At 50.0% G+C, this 13,225-nt stretch overlaps 1 protein-coding gene across 12 annotated transcripts in view; it reads right to left on the minus strand.

The window, feature by feature from the left end:
• Positions 1 to 815: 815 nt before the first annotated feature.
• LOC149371515 (uncharacterized) overlaps positions 816 to 13,225 on the minus strand; it is a 67,606-nt gene continuing 55,196 nt past the window's right edge. For 11 of the 12 annotated variants that reach the window (XM_089565760.1, XM_089565759.1, XM_089565761.1 and 8 more), the window contains 2 exons: positions 5,276 to 5,347; positions 816 to 2,006 (listed from right to left, as the gene is read on the minus strand). In XM_089565760.1, the coding sequence (XP_089421886.1) occupies positions 1,177 to 2,006; positions 5,276 to 5,347 (902 nt within the window). In that variant the 3' untranslated portion in view covers positions 816 to 1,176. The remainder of the gene's footprint in view (positions 2,007 to 5,275; positions 5,348 to 13,225) is intronic. The other variant, XM_089565762.1, reaches the window with a different exon arrangement.

Genomic DNA, 13,225 nt, shown 5'->3' on the forward strand with positions numbered 1-13,225 from the left:
CAGCTGTCGGTTCCACAAGGTTCATTTAGGAACCGAAACTGTGCAGTAAAAAGCCAAAATCCATCAGAAAACTGCTGTGTGCTGCCAGATTTTGCATTACAGTTTACAATTGTGTTTGCAGTATTCTATTAAAAAGAAACTTCAGCCTCTGTACCACTTATGATATGGATTTTTTTCAACAAGGCCAGGTGTGAACGTCGAGTTCAATGGAATGACACATCCCCAAAAATTTTTGGCACAACAGAAATGGCATTATATGCGCCGCATTAGCTGTGTAACAAGAGAAAAAAAACAATTGGTGATCCTTGCAGATGCAAAAGGAAGTGCAGCAGTGCAAAGATGCCAAGCCATGAATCTGAGAAGGTATGCATTATGATCACAGTCATGCAATGCTCCACAACACTGTTTATGTCTAAGGAAACTAGAACATTGCTGTAAGCCACACAGTGAAAATGCAGAAGTATTTCTTTTGTCATGCAGAGTTATTGCTCCCTAATTAAGTTGAGCAAGTACAAAAGACAGCTTACAAATCTGTATGACATAATTCTAGAATGTCTGCCAATGATTTCTGCCTGGTGGATGCCACAGAAATGGTTTCACGTGTGCTGAAATTTTTACCAAAAAATCCAAACAGCTCCAACGTATCAAGATGGCCATCTGTCCACACACCCAACATTTCTACACTGCTTAATGCGGACAGTCATTGCATGGCCTCATGCTCTGCCATTAGTAGTAGTGGGTGCTCTATAAAAGGCTTTTCCAGATTGAACGCAGGCACTTCTATATTATTTTAATTATGGCCAATCACACAAAGAAAACATCTGAACATGTATATTTACATTGAAAATGAACAATGAACACCGTGCTCCTTCCACTGGTCTTTCCCCACTCGAAATGACGTCAGTGATGAGTGGTCCATTTTTCCACCGAAAGTGCACGTGCACAAACATCGGCACACACATTGACAAATGTCCCTACAAATGCCCACAAATGTTGGCTCGTGTCTTGAGCACATCTTGAAACTGAGACTGAACAGCTTGGCTGAAAGAGCAGCAGCCACAGGGCACACCAACCGTTCTCGGCCACATCGAGTCACAAAGGCAGTGTGCAAGTTGTTCTTTGGTCAGATGTGAATCTGCACATCCCACCACATGTGTCCACCAACAGAAACCAGTGCTACGACTCACTTGATGAGCTGCTGCCACCTTCTTCTTCTTCATCGGAGCTTACCGGAAGTTTCATGACAATGCATGTGTCTCCATCCCCTGAGATCCACTCTGAAGTGTCCTCTAGGACTGCATCATCATTGTCATCACCCTGCTGGAGTCCTCCTTCATGACCATGCAACGGATCATCCAGACTTTGATAATCACACATCACTTCTGAAACCTCCTCGTCGTCTTGGCAGGCAGGTTGTTCAGACGCACAAGTTTCTTCCATCTGTGCTAACTCCCTCTCATCTTCTGCGCACAACTCTGACGACGGTGACTGGTTGTCTTCCTCCACAGCACAACCAGTGGACGGTGACTGGCTGTCTTCCACCACAGCACAACCAGTGGACGGTGACTGGCTGTCTTCCACCACAGCACAACCAGTGGCACCTTCGGGTAAGGTGAATGTGCCACCATCATTTGGCTGCTTGTAAACATACACCGTCTGGCCTGAACGCAGCTTGACCCGTTTAATGACGCACGGCCCAATAATATGCTGCGCCGCAGCAGCCAGCTTTGAGAGATCCCCCAGTGCAGTTCCCTTGGTGGGGTACAGCGTGTACTTCTTGGGCACATCTGTGGGCGTTGGGATGCTTCGCAAAGCACCAATATGACCACCGTTTAATGTGTAGGCAACTGGTGTCAATTCACCACTCCCAGGAACCATTTCCGCCATGTCAAGCTCCTCCGATTTGATAGCTTCAATCCTTGCGGCAGTTGGTGACTTGGCGGCACCCTCTCCCCCCTTCTGCGATGGCTCAGCTTTAGGCTTGTGTTTTGGAGGCTGTTCCATACCTGCCAAAATGTAAAGCAAGCATTAAAACTACTGCTCTTCACTAACACATGGCTATGCAGCTCTTGATGTTCCCAAAGTTTGTCCACAAATAAAACAGAAAAACTGAGTGGCTTTGTAAAAGGAGCAGCTCCCGAAGAGGTAAGCTACATGTGGTCACCACATGAAGCTTTCCTACTTCTCTTCATCCTTCACTTAATTACATCTAGTGAAGATAACGTAGCACAAAGGAGAAGAGAGCACAAAAACCTTTATGTTTCATGGCCCTAGGAAGTGATCCATAGTCGGATACAACTTAAGAACGCAGCGGCTTTTCCGTCAAAAGAGCCCCTTTCAGCGAATGGCGCCAATGGATTCTCATGACCCTGCTGGTGTTTGGTTCATTGGTTTATTGAGGTTTAACGTCCCAAAGCAACTCAAAGCAACTTTCTACATTGGAAAAACTGGCACGTGCACCAGCAACCAGTTAAGAAAGCATGCATATTCCCTTTCTACCACTGGCAAGATGCACCTGGCAGTGCATTGAGGAGCTTCCAGCTGCTATGATCTTGCGTGGCAGAGAGATTCAGAAAGGAAGGACAGAGAAGAAAGAGAAATATTTGAGGGCTCTGCCAATCTTCACTCTTGACCTGATGTGTGCGTAAGTGTACCTCTCTTGGCACTGCTTGACAAGAAACAGCAGTCCCTTTCTGAATAGGAAGTTTTGCATGTTCAGCGTTGCTGATTCACATGTGCCCTGCTTTCACTATCATTTTAACACTTCTTGTCTCCTCGTTGCCACATGTTTTCATGTTTGTTGGCACATGGTTCACATGCAAAAGCCAATCTGTCGACATGGGCTTCAGTGAAACTAGGTGCAAGTGGTGCTCCGTGCTGGGTAGTTGGTCCCATGTTGCTATGCCACAGCACCTTTGTAGACCTGATGTTGCATCTGACTAAATGGTGCTCGAATGTGAAGGCGGATTACACTTCAGCGATTTGAGACAGACTAGATAAAAAAAAAAAAGAACCCACAACAGTGAGCCTCAAATGAGGTGCACTCGCAGCTGCATGCTACAAGAACCTACGCAAATAGCCTTCACCACGACATGTTTGTTGGCTGTCTCGCAAGCAGATTGCTAGAGTCTGAAACTTCAGTTAGAAGAGGTCGTGCTTTTTCTTAATCCACATCAGTTATTTTCTTGCCATTTAAATGTTTGATTTTGCAACGTGCGCACGTAACAAAGACATGGAGTTACCCACAGCATACGCAGTGAGTGCAACCTCATGACCCTGACCAAAACCAATGCCATAACATCATCGGGGGGGGGGAGGCTTCTTTTTTGTTGGCTTTTAAACTTTCACTTTGTGCTTTTTGAGCGACAAGAGCGCGCAGCCACTGCTACTAGGGACTACACTCCATGGATTCCTTACAAGCGCAATGGGGACAGTTGCACTGCTTGTGCCCCCTGAAGAAAAAGCTCTTTAAAGAATCCCTCAGTCAACCCCACATTCATTCTTCCTGTTCAAGCCTCACGTCCCTATTGGGCCTTCTCACTGACATGCTAAAGCATTGTTTCAGAGAAAGGTCATGAGCAGGAAATCGATACGGACAACCACCACCAACCCGAGCAGCAGCAAGGCATTTTTCTCCCCGATACCTGCTGACCTTTGCCAGGGAACCATGGCAAAGGCAGCAAGCAAGTCACGCTTGTTTAATTGTCGGTTCAAGTCAAGACACAAATGGAGTCCCCAGGTGCAGATGTTCTAGAAAGGCTCAATGTAGCCGATTCACTGTCCACAATGGCCACTGCTGGTGGCAACAGAGATATACCGTATTTACTCGCGTAATAGGCGCACTCGCATAATAGGCGCACCCCTAGTTAGGGCGCGAAAAATCAGATTTTTTTATTTCCGCGCATAATAGGCGCACCCCGAACTTGGCACTGTGATCAATACTGTATTTACACGATTGCAAGCCGACGCCTCGCCACTCCCCGCTTCCCAATCTTTATTTTAACAAAGTTTTTGCTGAACTGACTACTAGTCCCTACTAGTGCTGCTGCCGTCGCAGCTGCTGCGGACCCACAGCACGTACAACGACATCGCGTAGAACAGCCGCACACAGTTTTCAGGGGTGCTCACTTTAAACGTCGGTTTGGAAAGCTTCATCTCCAGCCGGAAACGTTCCCGACTTAGGCCCGCGAAAACCTCGACGCTTGGAGTCGCGTACGAAAATTTAGGGACGCCGCAGTCGCAACTGCTGCACTTCTCGGCCACGTCGTATTTTCCGACCTGCCGCACGCTTGCCGTGTTCGAGAGCAAACTCCCAGCCGTGTGGTGCTTGCCCGTCGAGCTAAAACATCAACGCTCCGCGGCAAAGCCATAAACCACGATAACTATTGCGCTACCGCAAATCCCGGCGCTTGACAGCAACAACAACAACAAAAAAAAAAGAGCTGGAGATGCTGATGGCGATATAGATAGCGAAGGCTCGCGGCGGAGGAAAACGATGGTGATGATGAGCTTGGCCTTGGGTGCCCTCCGTGGGCGGCGTCTGAAAGCTCCTGTGCGCGTGTGTGGCCTCCGCGATCAAGCGCCTGTTGCGCGCAGCCGGAGCCGATCGCAGAGGCCTCGGAGCGTGCATTCCGAAAGTTTCGGTGCGGCCCTTACACGGACCCTTTTTTTTTAAAACATTTTCTTCGCGAAAACGGGGTGCGGCCCGTACACGAGTGCGTTTACGCGGTGTGTTCAATTTTGCGAGTCGAAAAATTTCCGGAAATTTTACCCCGCGTAATAGACGCACCCCGAACTTTGAGCCGGATTTTCTGGAAAAAAAGTGCGCCTATTATGCGAGTAAATACGGTATCACCGTGCAATCTGTGATAGCTAGTTATACTCCATACAGTCCCTGTCCTACTTCATACTGTATTGCATGATTTAACCCTTTGGTTGGTCGTACAGCCAGCAAGTGTCCTTTGCTCCACTGACCTGCTTTCACGAGCTGCAGCAGGGCAATTGGTTGCACTGAGGTCTAGGGACTAGTGCAGTGTTTGCAATGCAGCCTTCTGTCTAATGAACACTTGTGCTCTCAATTAAACTGTGCCTTCCTTCCTTCCAAGCGAGAGTGCAGGCATGTGGAAAAGGCTGCCTTTGCCTTCGGGTTTCCCAGGTACGAACTCGTGTTATGTGGGCAAGGCATACTGCAGCCATTCGTTCACAATTTCCACCATTCACCCATTGTTCCAATTTTCACATGCCGACGGAAGCTGCAGATAAAGCTAACACCAACCTGATTTTGCACCACGGCTCTCTTTGCGTTTGGCTTTATGTCGTTTGCTGCTTTTACTATACGAGTGGTGGCCTGTAAAGAAAAATCCACGTCAATTCTTTGAGACAGACACAAACTGGACATGTCAGTATACAGATTTCAGTACTTTCACTAGGGGTGTTGTCAGCTCAAACTCAGACTGAATAGTGGCAAAGCAGATCGAATGTCAAAGTGCCAGGAATGTGCGAATCTTGGCTTCCCACCATTGCGTTAGTTTGGCTGCGTTCCATGTTCACCTCCTCCTTCCCTTCCTCCCGCCTCAGGCGACTGAGCAGTGGCTGGGTGACTTATCACTGTTATTCAGCTACAGTTCCACCCCGGCTTGCCTGTGGCCTTTGCCATTGGTGCATTTTGGCAGGAATTCGGGACCCACTTCAGTGTAGCCCAGACAGCGAGACTCCTCTAAGACAGCATAAGGTGCGTACACTACTGTCCTTGCCCATCAGCCTTTGCTGTTCGGACCAGTGCATACTCGAGCTTGCCAACACGGGGTCCTCTGACCCGCAGCGGCTCGAGCCTGTCTAGCGGGGCTTAGCAACCTCCGACAGGCATACATTGCACTGACTGCCCACTCTCCTTGCACAACGGCCCAACGATCACCGTGAGAAAGGTCACAGCACTGCCGTGGGGACCTTCTCCCGCAGCGGCGCACTAGCGGCGCATATTGCTCATGTCACTTCATGCGCACAGAGGAGCTCAGGGGGTGGAACTGACAAACCGCATCTTGAAGCATACCTAGGAGCAGGAAAAACTGCCTTTTGGAGCAGGTTTGGAGCAGGCGAAATGGAGTTACGGAGCAGTTTGGGAACACCTAAGATGTGGATTTATCAATTTTAAACTAACACAAACTGCACTTCAGAGCAGTATAGACCTTACACGGACACAACAAACCATTCGATCTATAAAACATGCAAGATGTGTTGCCACTCCTAGCTACTTCCTCCTTAAAATACATTGTGCATTCATAATACTTAACTCTACCAAAGTATCCCCAGCAGTTCTATCAAACACTCCAGCTTGAACTATGATGGTAGCACTGACAGCACACAGAAAACCCTGACACAGCCTGTCCTCTAGTTTTCTGTATGCTGTCTTCATACTACGTTCGCCATTTAAACATTACGTCTGAGCAACTGCTCCCTCAATACACATAACACAGCAGCTGCCTGGAAATGATGCTACCATGTAGAAACAACTGGATTAAGCAGCCATAGATCTAAAGTCTAGTATATGCACACAACACACTGCTGGTGTCTGGCTGTATGTATAGACAAGCCCTGTAGGAATATGTTTGCAACTTCCTTTATTGCACGTTATCAAATATTAACAAACTTGGATAAATAACAGAGGAACACATGAAGAGAGGAGATTTTTTGCACAGTGTCAACCACTGCACAAAGTCAATATTAAATTGTCTACTTGTGTTGCATCAGAGCAGAATCAACTTCCTCCAGATGTTTAAGGATGTTTGGTAGACTGCCGTTTGCTTCCTCCAAAAGCACAAACCGCAGTCGTGGCCCAGTTGTTTAAGCGCCCGCCTCAGCTGCGGGAGGTGGTTGTTTCTAAACCCACTGCTGGACACCCACCGGTAAAAATAGGTACAAGCGTCCCCCGACCTGGCGCCCGGCTTTCTTTAGGGGTGTACGTTTGGGAGAGGCTCTGTAAACCCCGCTGAGACCCTCGCGGGCCAAGCCCAGTTTCGAACGACCCGCAGCTTACAAAAGTTGTTACCCTTCGGCCAACGCGGTTCGAGCGCACGCCCTAGCGCAACGGCCTTTCCCTCATTCGTGAGAAGAAAGCAGCCCTTCCGCAGGGAAAAACTCTCTCAGCACCTGCACACTGTCGCCTGCACTGATCTGCTGGCTCACAGCATCAGCAGCCCGCTGGGGCGCCCCGGCGCGCACGCTGCAGTGTAGGCGGTGCGATTGCGCGGGCTAGCTTCTAGGCCGACGTTTCTGTCGTACACTTCTTTCTTGAACTCTACAGCAATGCGCAGTTTCTAGACTGTACCGAAAACGGAGAATGATAAAAGCGGTTGGAAACAACCGCCGTGGCGCACGTGGGTTGTAATTTCGCTCCTCCATAGCGTCACCACTGCTTTGTTCGCTCCTGTCAGTTTAACAGCACTGAATAAAGCAAAATGGCATTTACTTTTTGCCATTTCTCAATTTTCTGCGTCTCCACGCAAAATCACAGTTGCCGCCATTTACTGCACATGTATGATGCGACGCGCTACGCAGGCTATGCACACAGACAGGCACAGACGCGCCTCCGCGATGCTAGCTAGTGCCACTGGCTGCTGATGCGAGCGTCACGGCTGCGTTCAGCCAAGCCATAGCCAAGCAAAACACTCACAGGCAAACAGAATCCGAAATCGTCAGTTCTTTTTTTTTTTTTTTTCGCGCACAGTGGCGCCAGAAACTATTCAAGGCACAATTTGCCGTCTATGGAGCAGGATGGCGAAGGGAAATCCTTATGGCGCGCCATGGCACAAATGGCGCAGCAATTCCACCCCTGGGAGCTTGCTCCTCTGCGCCCCCGGGACGGGGTGACTGTTGAGTGTGTGTATCCCCAGAGGACGACGTCAATAAACGTCTCCTTTGCGAGCCTAAGGGCCTGTTTCTTAGTGGTGTGTCGCTCTCCTCCGTGTGGAGGTTGAGTGCGCCGCAGCGGTGCCCCCTCAGGGTGCATATGGTGACAGCTAATCAGGGTCCTTGGCATGCGCGATGCCTGAAATGCAGTGGCTGGTGTGTGTGCCCAATGAGAAACCCACAACTGGTGACCAATGTGCCAAGTCACTGGCTCTTATACCTTTGACAGCACATTAGCAGAGCAGGGCACTTCGACGATCAGGCTTGCGCACCATGTCTGACACCCCCTGTGGGGAATTTGGAAGTTACAAGTCACCTCCCTACAGAGCTACACAGTCCTAGCGTTTATTGATTGATCCACTGGCTGCTGTTCCTTCAAATAGCCAAACACCACATCTGGCTGCGGCCCCCATTGGGGTATACAGCAATACAACCCCCAACGTGGGTCACGCAACTCCTATTGAAGCTGTATCGGGAGCACACTGCGGTGCTACAGTCAATGACAGTCACATGCAGTCACATGTCATCTGTACAAGCTTTCCGCCCAGTGCGAAAGCAGTTTTTGCGACACTGCCGCAAAGGGGAGACCCGCACAACAGTAGCCGGGCCCCGCTAGCAGTCAGGTCTGCTCTGGGAACGGCGAGGCGCTGGCCTGGTTCCCTGTGGAAACGGTCTCCTCTGAGGCCAGAGTGCAGTTGCTGCTAACAAGGGCTGCCCAGATGATACAGTCACTGTCAGGGGCTGTTGAGGCACTTTTGGCCAAGTCAATACTGTCTCACCCCGTGGTCAAGTTGCCCATGCTAACATACAACAGGTATGATGACCTTCTCAGTGTCTAGGATTTCCTCAAGTCCCTCACCCATTATCGAATAACTATTTGTCTCACTGATCAAGTTGGGCTTGCACACCTCATCCCCACAGCACGGACTGACACGGTAGCTAGGTGGTATCGGGTTGCCAGCCACTGGGCAGCGACTCTCGAGGAATTCCATGCAGCATTCCTGCACAAGTGAGTCACTCCAGGGGTATCTACATGTGACGGAAAACCATTCTTCAGTCGCCAAGCCCAGAGCCTCGAATGAGGAAGGCGTCGAAAGGGTGATCAGGCAGGCATATCCAACGCTTTCGGCACACCTTTTGAAAGCTTCCGATGTTTTCGGCATAGAAGCTGGCCATAGAGGCCAAGAGCATCAAGGCAACATTCTCACCACATGCGCCTATTGCCCACCACCGATGGCAAGCCAGGCCTTCAAGCCATGCTGTGCATGGAGAGGGGCCATGGCCTCTCCCCACCAACGACCACCCGCTCAGTTAGCCTTTGCAGCCGTTAGCAAGCAAAACGACGCATGGGAGCTCAGCGAATGAGCTCTCAATCCCTACTTGTGCGGGAGATGGACAGCCTGCGCTGCACCGTTTTCTGCACCGCGTGCCGATGGACATCAAGTGATCCAATGCACAGTGCAGGGGGAAGCCCGAAACAGCCACCCTTTGGTTGTGCAGCGACCAGACCCAGGCGGGGAGAGGCGCCATTGTCCCGCGACCAAGGTCACGGCGGTGTGCGCTGTTTCCACTGTCAAAAAATGGGCCACTTAGGAATAGAATGCACTGTAGCCAGGCCTCCTGTGAGGCAGGAAAACGGAGGCAGGGTCAGTCATGAAGGGATGACTGGTCCAATCTTTGCTAATTTCCTCTGCGTACAGAGCAAGCTGCATTGCTGGGCGCACGCAAGTTTCCGTCCTTACTGGATACGGGAGCCAGTGCCTCCTTGTTCAGTGAAAAGGTGTTGTCCCACTTGCAAAAGCACTTGATACGTTTGCAGGACTGCCGTATGGAATTCAACCTTGCGAAAGGCATAGCCCATTTGGCTGGCACCATGAGGCTGACTGTCAGATGGGGAGAGCGGCCGAGACACAAGCGTTTCATACATCTCCCAGGGCTCAATGTGCCCGTGATTCTCGGAAGGGACTTTCTCCTAAGACCGGGATCATGTTGGGCATTGCGAATCGCGGCTATCGTGACGGACCATTTTCCCAGCTGAAACAATCAACCCACCGGCGTCAATATCTGCCTGCGCAGTGGAAGCATTGGAGAGTGCCTCGCTCAGCGACCGGGGCCATGTCCTTGTGTCCAGCATTCTGTAGTTTACCCTTCCCTTTACGACTGAGTTGCGTGGCACAACAAAGCGCCACATCAACTGGTCACCTCAGCGGTAAATGTCTTGTTTGACAGCACTGCTGCATCAGTACAATGAGCTCTTCACAGATCAACCTGCCTGTACTACTTTAGTGACCCACAAGATCCATACCTGAGATGTGCTTCCTCTGATGTGCAAGCCCAGACCCATAAGCCGAGCAAAAAGGCAGGTGATCGATGATCTGCTGAATGAGATGCTGTCGGCGGACAATATCCATCGCTTGTCTAGCACCTTGGCACCCCCAGAGATAATGGTGCCCACGAAAAAAGGCAGCCATCATTCGTGTGTGGATTATCACCGTATGGATGCGCTGACTCGCAAGGATGCCTACTTACTCCCAAGGATCAGCTCAATCGTAGGATGGGTAAATGGGTAAAGTGGGGTATTTTTCAGAGCTAGATGCCAGGCAAGCAGCATTTCGCAAAGCAGGCGAGAGAAAAAGCTCCTTGTGAGCACCTTGGAAGCGCTGATGTGAGCAGAAGTTTTGGCTGCGAACTTGAGGGGATGAGACCAGGTTTGAGATCGACTGGAATTTTTTTCAGCCAGAAAGAGTTACCGAAAGCCCAGCAAAATGACCCCTTTTGTTGGGAGGTGAGCAACAGTCTTGGGAAGACTGGGTGCCGTGACGCTACTTTTATTGTAGCAGGCACAATTGGGGGGGGGGTGCAAAATACAGTGTATCTCGCAGCAAACCCTGGGATTCGTATGTGCTTGACCATGACGGGCTCGTGCTGAAGTACATAGCCACCGATACGAGTCCATCGACCCGTTCAAGGTGGTTATCCCCAAAAGCCCGAGGGGCTCACTGTGGCAACTATCCCATGACGAACCATTGGCCTGTTATCCGAGTGGCTCCTAAGTTTAACGAAACGGAGTGATGATGATAGTGAATTTTTATGGCGCAAGGGCATCTGCTGCCAAAGAGCGCCATGACAACACAGGGTACTTTTCTTCAATTCAAGGTGGGGTCAGAGACCCATTGCCCAAGCATTTCACCCTAAAGAAGCCTAGCACCAGGCCAGAGGAAAATTGTACCCACTGTATCACCAGTGGGTGCCCGGCGGCACTGGGGATCGAACCCCGCACCTCCCGCATGCGAGACGGATGCTCAGACCACTAGCCCACCGCTGCAGTTTCACCGAGTGACGTAACTAAATCAATCGGTGACCTAGCCTGGCTTGAAGCGCGACATTTTCCGCTATTGCTGTTCCTGCCATGTCTGTGAAGTGGTGAAATCACGGGGTGGCAAGCTGACTGGAATAATGAAGCCAGTTGATATGTGTGTCCATGGCAGACGGCCACCTGCAATTTGATGGGGGCCTTCCCACAGGAGCAAGGGAGCAGGCAAGGGACCATCAACTACCTGGTGGTAGTTGCTGACCATTTTTCCAAATGGGTCGAGTTGTACCCTCTTCGGAAAGTGTCAGCACAAGCAGTGCTGGATAAACTCCAGGAAAAGTTCTGTCAGTTTGGCTTCCCGGGAAGACTGATCACGGACAATGTGTCCTATCTTGCTGCTCAGGTTTTTGATAATACATGCTGTACCATCGAAATCCAGCATCACACCACTTCACCCAACCATCCCCAGTCCAACGTGACCGAGCGAATCAATTGAACGCTTCAGCCAATGCTGGCAGCCTTTGCCGAGTGTCAAAAGGATTGGGCATAGCATTGGAGTGAATTCACGTTCACCATTCAAACAGCTGAGAATCACTCAACTGGTTTCTCTCCCGCTTTTCATAATTTTGGGACGGAGTTGGCGAATCCGATGTCAAGCGTCGTTCAGAGCCAGCTCGGGGATGAGCAGACGCGGGCAGACTGCTCTGCTTATGCGTCGACGCTTAGGGGCTGGCTTTGCTAGGCTCTCAGTAAAGCAAGGCAGAGTTTAGCGGCAGCCAGAGCCCAGTATGACCGCAAGCACTGCAGCCCGACTTTTAAGGTGGGCGATCTTGTCCTGAAGCACAACCACGTCTTTAGCGATGCGCGCAAGGAGTTCTCAGCCTCGCTTGCTCCTAAGTGGATTGGTACGAACCCAGTGGTCAGTCTGGTGTCTACTCGCGTACCGGTTGGAGGATCCCACTAAAAGGAAAACCAGCCGTGCCCACATCGCAGACCTGAAGGCCTTCACGTCACGGTCTGGCGAGCTTGTGCCGGTATACCCATTGGCATCAGAGGCAAGCATGGAAGCACAACTGGTGTTGTGGAACGCAAGCGTACAGCACACTGGTACAATCTGAGGTGACGGTCACCTCTGTGACTGATGCCGGACTCTTCTGCCACCGAAGGCATGCACCTTCAGCTGGCGAGTTCTCTCACCAGGCCCTACCCAGGTGAAGTGCGGTGTCTTTTTTTTTTTTTGTAGCATGCTCAGTTCCAGCCCCGTGTATTTTTTTAGCCAGTTTCTAGCTTCTTTCGTTTTCCACTTGTTCCTTCTGCTTTCATTCTTATGTTCTGGCATATACGAGGGGGTACCCAAAAGAAACCAAACTTATTTTTGTTTGAACTTGTTTGTTCACATTTTAAGCACAGACCTTCAATCTCCTTCAAAGTACTCTCCACTTGCAATGATACGCTTGTCGAATCTTTCATTCCATTTTTTCAAAACATTGTTTAAATTCATCTTTTGTGATGCTTGACAGTCCCTCCGTCATTTTTTTCTTCACCTCAGCAACATAAGCGAAACGCTTTCCATTCACCTGTCTTTTCATTCTATGAAACAAAGAAAGTAGCATGGGGCAAGGTCGGGTGAGTATGAGGGTTGAGGAAGAGTGGTCATGCCATTTTTGGCCCAAAATTGTTGTAGAGACAGGGCTGTGTGAGCAGGGGCATTGCCATGGTGGAAAAACCAGTCAACCATCTGCCACAAATCAGGCCGCTTCCACCACACACTGTTGCCCAATCTTTTCAAAACATCCAAGTAGAAAGTCTGGTTAACTGTCTGACCCTGCAGAACAAATTCTGAATGGACGACTCCTCTCACGTCGAAAAAACAAATCAGCATTGTTTTGAGGTTCGGTTTCACCTGACGAGCTTTCTTGAAATGAGGTGAATTTGAAGTTTTCCATTGGCATGATTGTTGCTTTGATTCAGGATTTGATTCAGGAACACTTGAGTTGTCCCCATAGC

Source organism: Amblyomma mixtum, chromosome 1, assembly GCF_055824585.1.
Source record: "Amblyomma mixtum isolate Tamu chromosome 1, ASM5582458v1, whole genome shotgun sequence".
Taxonomy (NCBI): Eukaryota; Metazoa; Arthropoda; class Arachnida; order Ixodida; family Ixodidae; genus Amblyomma; species Amblyomma mixtum.